Below are 7,090 nucleotides of genomic sequence, written 5' to 3' on the forward strand. Positions count from 1 at the left end.
ACCCGCTGCGCCACCAGGGAGGGCCACTTTTTTTTTTTTTTTAAGAGAGAGAAGAGGATGCAGAGAAATAGAAGCCATGCCTGGGGTGTCCCGGAATTGATTCTGGGGCTGCTTTGGTGGCTGAGCTCCTGCCCCTGCACCAGTTATGGGCAGAGCTTAGCAGCACAGAGCTGTCTTGCTGGATGTGGTCCTGAGGCAGGAAATGGAGCAGTGTGAGGTGGGCCACATGGGGAAGCATCTCTCTCTGTGCCATGCACCCATTCTGAGCCTTCCCTTCCCATGTCCGCACACTGGGCTGTGTCTCCTGCTCCCAGCTCTGCCCCCAACTCTGCCCCTTTACCAGGAAGGGACAATGATATCTGAGAAGCATGCTGTTTCCTGGGGCCCCTAGCACAGGAACTGTGTGTACCTATCTCCAGCTCCCTCCCTCCCAGTGTCTCTTCCCCTCCCTCTCCTCCCTCCCCCTCCTCCCCCCTCTTTCCCGCTTTTCCCCCCTTCTTATCCCTCTAGGCAGCATTTTCTTCCTCCTCACTTATATTAATGACGCTCCAATGCTTTTCATATGCTGGGAAATTATATTAGTGTGATTTCTCTTTAGGGTAGGAGTGTAAGCATTAACCTCAGAGGCCCTTGGAGAAAATCTTATCATTAAAAAAAGAAATAGATAAGCAACAATAATTAGGGATGAAAATTAGACAAGAAAATCAGTAAATACCGTCAGACTTAAGCACACTTAAATCTTATGATGTGGCTTACAAACCTTTCTACCTTGAGTTACAAAACAAGATATATTTAATATCACATCCCAGTGCATACTCATAAACACAAATGCAGCCAGAAATAATTTCAAAAACTAATACTTACCTTTAATTGTACAATGAACTAAGGCATTTTCCATTCTGTTTTGGACTACTTGATTATTTCCTTCCTTTTTCTTCCCTTCCCCTCTAAAAAAAGCTCTCACTGTAATAATTCCATCTAATGAGCTATGATTTGGAGTGGGAAGGTCACTGCTTTATAAATGGCATACTTCACAGAATCCACACACGGAAAGCCACACAGGAAATGTGACTGGAAGAACTGGGCCATCTTGCAATCTAGAGAGAATTTCTTAGGACTTACTAAGCAAAATTGTATGGCTGATATTGACAAGACTAAGTTCTCACTCATCAGTTGATAGGTTCTTAGGAACTCTGATTTTAAACAAAATGACCTACAATGAAACCAGTTCGACTATAGTCTAACTGATATAAACAAGAATTAATTTCTACAGTATATTCTTGGGATAAAAGCATCATCAAACTTGTAAAGACTCAAAAACACGTCAAATATTAAACAATAACTTGTATTCATTCATTTTTCAAAGTCACTTGTTCCAGTTCAGGGGCATCGTGGTCAAAGATTGCCCGGGCTGCTCTGGGCACAAGGCAAGGAGCAAGCAGCCTGGGACGGCACCCTGGCATCACAAGGCGCACCCACGTGTGCTCCAGTAGAGGTGATCTGGGAGTCACTGAGGGTCCTGCAGTTGCTTTCTGGACTCAGTGAATTGCTTTTTTATATAGTCACTTAAAGAACAGCAAGATAAATCAGAGTGGATGCAAAAGTAAATAGATTCTTAAGGAGTCTCTGAAATTAATATCTACGAATCCTATCTCAAGATGCCTCCTCTTTTGCATTCTGTAGCCCCAAATGTAAAGCAAACTATGCAGATTTTGTAAAAGCAGTAACAGCGAAGCGGGCAGCACCAGGTTCCACAGAGTCCTCTTACCTGTTAGCGGCAAACTTGTTTGAGATGAAACCCCCTGGAATTTGCGTCACAATATAGCCCCAAAAAAAGGATCCGTGGATAAGGCCCACTGTCTCTGGATCCCAGTTAAACTGTGCTGCCTGGTAACGAGAAATCACATACAGTTGCATTTGTGAGAAAACGCTCAACCAGCATTTTTTTGTTAATCGCCTGCAGTGTAACCCAACCATGGGCATCTTTCCTTCCTCAGTTCAGCAAATACTATAGAGAGCCGTAAATTTAAATAAATATATCTACACCAAGTACATATAGACGTATACATGTAATCAAAAACTACAATAAAATATAAACAGGTGAATATGTCTCTATGATATGCCAGCTAGTGATTAGTGTTAAAAAGAAAATAAAACAGCTTCGGAAGAACAGTTCCAGCTTCACGAGGTTAGTTGCTAGATTGCTTTAATTCTAGTTTCCTGAGAGCACAAAGGTATTAGAGTCTTAAGTCTCTCACTTCTTGATGAGAATAGATCCCGCACTATCTACCCATAGACTGTCCAGGGCTAAACTGCATGAGTATTTTTAGTAGGTGATGCCTCTGCTCAGAGATTCTGCACTGAACACATTAGGATTGTGTCTGGAACACAAATGCCAGCGGCCATATTTAGGATCATGACCGGGACAACAAGACCCCTCCCCCAACTCTCAGTCCCTGGAGTTGTGATTCTCTAGGACTGGCGTCATGGTCCTCCATTTCCTGCCCACGCCAAGTCCCTTCTTCTTTTCAGAGCACTTACAAATGTCCCTTTCTCCCAGGAAGCTCCCTCACTGCCCCCAACTGAAGTGGACACGTTTTTCTGCCCCTTTCTCGCAGACCTCTGTTCTCACTGTCCCATTTCCAGGGCCCTAGATTCATCCCCAGAGAGATGTGGATGGTGCAGTTCTGGACTCTCATTTTCAACTGCCCTGCAGTCACTTGTGACCTCAAGAGCTGTAAGGACAACTTAAAATCTCCAAAAACAAATTAGTGATAGCACCTGAAATCTGTTCCCCTTAATCGCATTTCTATATAACTTCTCTTTTCCTTATTCTCCATTAAGAATCAGAATACTCTCCCCCTGTTTTCTCCCCTCCCTTCCTGAATACCCAGACCTACGGTCAACTTTTAAGTCCAGAGAAAAATGACATAAAGCATAGTTTAGATCTTTATCGGTTCCTCAAAGACTCCAGAGGGCAAACCATAGAAAATCAAGAGTATACTCAGCATTGTTCCTTAGGTTTATCACGTTTTTCCCATATGCCCTAAAGCCGACTCTATTGACCTGGTCCTATCTTTTCAGGCAACAAATGCAAACCAGCAGCTCATTTTGAACAGGGCCTCAGCAGACAAGTTTTAATTAGTTGGGCTTGCTCACAAAAGGCTGGGAGAATACATGCGATACATATCTGAAGCCTGGCTAATACACATCATTTTGGATTGTAAAAATGCATGGTATGCCTCCCCAACACCTGTACTGTGCTCTGTCTCCCCTGTGAAAGTAAACAAGTGGGATATCATCTTAGAACAGATTCAGCTGTGGCATCAAAATGAGAATTGTTAGAAGATTCTCCATGGTGTTTGTTTCCTTTGGCAAAATCATCTCTTAGCTAACAGAGAAATGTGAAAACAGCCTGCAGGCCAGCTGAAGATTTTTTTTAATAGGCTGAAATCAAATTTTCCCAAATAGTGCTTGGCAAAAATTATTTGAGGCACACTAATAGAGGCAACACTAATAGAGGTGTCTACCCTCAATAGAAAGTGAATCCTGGGCCCTCCCTGTTGGCCCCAGGGGTTAAAAACACAGCACTGTGAAGCTAGCCACAGCCACTGCAGTACAAGTTCGATCCCCAGCCAGCGAGGCGACCCACATGGTGCTGCAGACCTCTCACCTGTTGCTTCCCTCAGCAGTGTATCTACAGGAAGTAGATCTTCCTGTCCTGCTCCCCACTCTGTCTCTGGTGAACCCTCTCACTCCCTGGACCTCTGGCCTGTACCCCAGTTCTTGTATACATAAATAAATCTTAAAAAAAAGAAAGTGAATCCTGCACCTCGCCTTCTCTCGGAGGTTCTCACGGGACAGGTTCCTGTTTCCCAGGACACCAGAGCCTCATAGCCTGGTCAAGAGAATAACAATTTACCAATACCATTTGGGGAACTCTGACCTAAATCTTTCTCCAAAAATGGGCAAGGACCACCAGAGAACTATTAGATGCCTCTCTGCAAAATGATGTTTCCATGAGTCCTTCTGGGGTGTGCTCAATTCAAGGAAACGTGTATTTATTATGTCTCCATGGGACTTCCATTTTGTTTTTCCCTTGTAACCTCAATTCTCTTGGCGAGCAAATCTGATTGTCTCTTTCCAGTGACTGACTCATAAAACGACATTATTTAAGTCACATCAGAATATGCTTGCTTCTGACTGCAACAGCCTGGGAACTGGCTCTTCTGCTTCCATCCCAGCCTCACTTTATACCCATCAGATCGTGGCTGGACAGTGATTGTTCTGGAACACAAATTCTATTGGATAGCCTCTCTGTTGGAAGCCCATCCATGACCCGTGACCCCCTATACAGTTCAGCCCCCTTTACATAGACACAACTCCTCTATAAACTGTCTCCCCATCTCTTGATGTACCCCACTCTCTTACTGGGAGTTCTCAATCTGGTATCCTGTGAATGGAGGGAAAGCGCCTCTTTGTTTTCATTAAGTGTTAACTGAAATTTAGCATTTTCTGCAATTTTGAATGTGGGTGGCACACCATTGTCAATCCTGTCACTCTGTCACTGGTAGTAATTACAGTGCCTCATAGGCCTTGACAGTTGTTGCCACTCTCACACTCTCATTTATACGTCAAACTTCACCATTACTAGAATTTAAAAACCCATAGTTAGATGTTGTTATTTGATATCTTCTGAACAATGGGCCTATGTCTCTCTAACGTAAGTCTTATTGTTAAGTATTTTTGATATTTGTATATTAATATAGTTGGCTTCCTGAATAATTTCATGTGTTTTAAGAATTTAAAACGTTATTTTGACATAGGGTTGCTAAGTCTTCCCCAGGTTGTCAAAGGGGTTCATGGCACAGATAAGATCAAATCTCATCTCAGTTCCCTAACACCACACATTCTCTTGTTCTTTTTCCAACATTTTCACACATGATGTGCTTTTTCTTTCTAACATTCTTCTGTCCCCAATGCTTCTTTGCTGGTCACATTCCTCCTCAGTCTTTAGCTCCATCCATCACTTTCCTTGGGAATTCTTTTGTGCTATCATGAATTGGAATCCTCCTATATAACCCCAAGCATCCAGTCAGGCCCCAATAGCAAAACCAGCCTCAAATTACAACACTGACTTCTACATCTCTGTGAGAGCAGGGGCCCTGTGCTGTGTTGTCCACCTTTTCATCCCCCTCTCTCCACACAGCACCCACACCTGATGGCCACCCTACATCATGGTCCCATGGGGAGGGAAGGGAGGTGCTTTCTTTCATGTAACAAAGTAGCAGTGACCCATGGTCGATCGACACAGACCTGAATTTCCGGTTTCCCATCAATATACACAGTGCTGTTATTGACCATTTCCACAATGGCGACTCCAAGGTTGCACCGAATCCCAAAAGAAATGCAGAATCCCAGCCCACTCATGATGGCGATGATGTAGCGCTTGGGGACCCCACAGCAGGAGCAGTCACAGAGCGGGGCCCTTGGCCCGGATCTCTGCACGGGCCTGCCATCTTCATTCAGTTCGATGCTACCTTCTTCATTGGTTCCATCGATTTTTCTACAGTGGAAAAGGAGTGGGCAGAGAAGAAAGGCTGGGATTAGAGAAAAATGGAAATGAGCAGGCAAAGAAGAAAAGGTGGACCAGTCAAGGAGCAAAGTGAGAAACCCAAGGTAGGATGCAGACTGCAAGTATAAAGGTTGTTTATGTTAGTGCTGCGGTTAGTATTTCAAAAATCAATGAAAATGGCCAGAATTATTGACAACCCACATGCTGTGTGGTATTTTCATAGGATTCAAATCATTTGGATCTCACAGGAATGCCAGGTGGTGGTTGCTAGTGTTATCTTCTCTAGATTACAGATGAGGAAACCAAGGCAGTGGGGAGCAAAACCAATTTAGTCTCTAACCTCAACAGTTAGCTCAACACTGATAATTTTGCTCCCTAAGTTACTCAGGAAAAAAATCTTGGCTCCATCCTGGATTCTTCCCTCACTTGTAGTCCATCTACATTCAGTCTAGGAACCAGTGTGATTTAGTTTGAATATTCACTCTCCCACTTACTGAGCTGTATGTTTGGCCAAGTTAACCTCTCTGAGCTTCAGTGTCTTCATCTGGAACATTAGGATTCTAATAATAGTTTCTTCTTCATGGGACTGTCCTTAGTGTGGTTATAAAAGATTTATTATGTTTGGATCATTCAGAATAGAGTTTGACATGTATAAAAAAAAAGAATAAATGTCAGCTAGTTTTACTGCATTAATCCTCACAATCGGGATTAGCAATAAGTCATGTAGATAGCATGCACTTCCTGCCATGTGATAAGAAGGCATTCCACTTCTCTAGTATTCTTCTGGGAACCCCATACTCCTAGTGTAAGCAAGGAAAATAACAGACAAATCAAAACCTGGTCACATTCTACAAAATACCTAACCAGTATTCCTCAAAGCTGTCAAAAACCCTAAAAAACTGTCATGGATGAGAGGACACTGAGAAGCATGGTAACTGAGTGTCACGGGGTGTCCTGGATTGGATAGGAGAAACGACATTAGTGGAAAGACTAAGGCGATTTTAATAAAGTATAAATTTTAATTCACAATGTACTAATTTTGGCATCTTAGTTTTGATAAATGTACCATAATAATGTAAGATGTTAACATTAGAGGAGTGTAAAGATGTACTCTCTAAACTTACCTACTCTTACTCTTACAAACCAATGGCAAATCAATAAAAATTTTATTTATGAAAATGAGAGGAAATTGGATAACAAACACATGAAACTCTCTATACTATCTTTGTGATTTGCTGTAAGTCTAAAGGTATTCTAAGTCCCAAGTTTGCTTTTAAAAAATATAGCAGAATTCAGCAGGTTAAATCGCAGCACTGCAAGCTGGCGGCAGCCATTTCAGTATCGGTTCAATCCCCGACCCCAGAGGTGACCACATGGCGCGGCAAAACTCTCCTGATGTGCCCGCTGCTCCCCTCAGCAGTGTTCTGAGTCAATCTGCCTGTTGTGCTCCCCGCTCTGTCTCTGGTGAATCCTCTCACTGCCCATGCACCTCTGGCCTGTATGCCAGTTCTGAAT

General features: G+C 43.0%; 1 protein-coding gene across 2 annotated transcripts in view; it reads right to left on the reverse strand.

Moving 5' to 3' along the window:
* The window catches only part of SLC17A8 (solute carrier family 17 (vesicular glutamate transporter), member 8), a 31,394-nt gene that overhangs the window by 18,613 nt on the left and 5,691 nt on the right, over nucleotides 1–7,090 (reverse strand). For both annotated transcript variants that reach the window (XM_004675766.2, XM_012735208.1), the window contains exons 2-3: nucleotides 5,317–5,566; nucleotides 1,769–1,887 (exon numbers count right to left, since the gene is read on the reverse strand). In XM_004675766.2, coding sequence (XP_004675823.1) covers nucleotides 1,769–1,887; nucleotides 5,317–5,566 — 369 coding nt within the window. The remainder of the gene's footprint in view (nucleotides 1–1,768; nucleotides 1,888–5,316; nucleotides 5,567–7,090) is intronic.

This window comes from Condylura cristata, unplaced genomic scaffold, assembly GCF_000260355.1.
Source record: "Condylura cristata isolate star-nosed mole 26May11 unplaced genomic scaffold, ConCri1.0 scaffold00004, whole genome shotgun sequence".
NCBI lineage: Eukaryota > Metazoa > Chordata > Mammalia > Eulipotyphla > Talpidae > Condylura > Condylura cristata.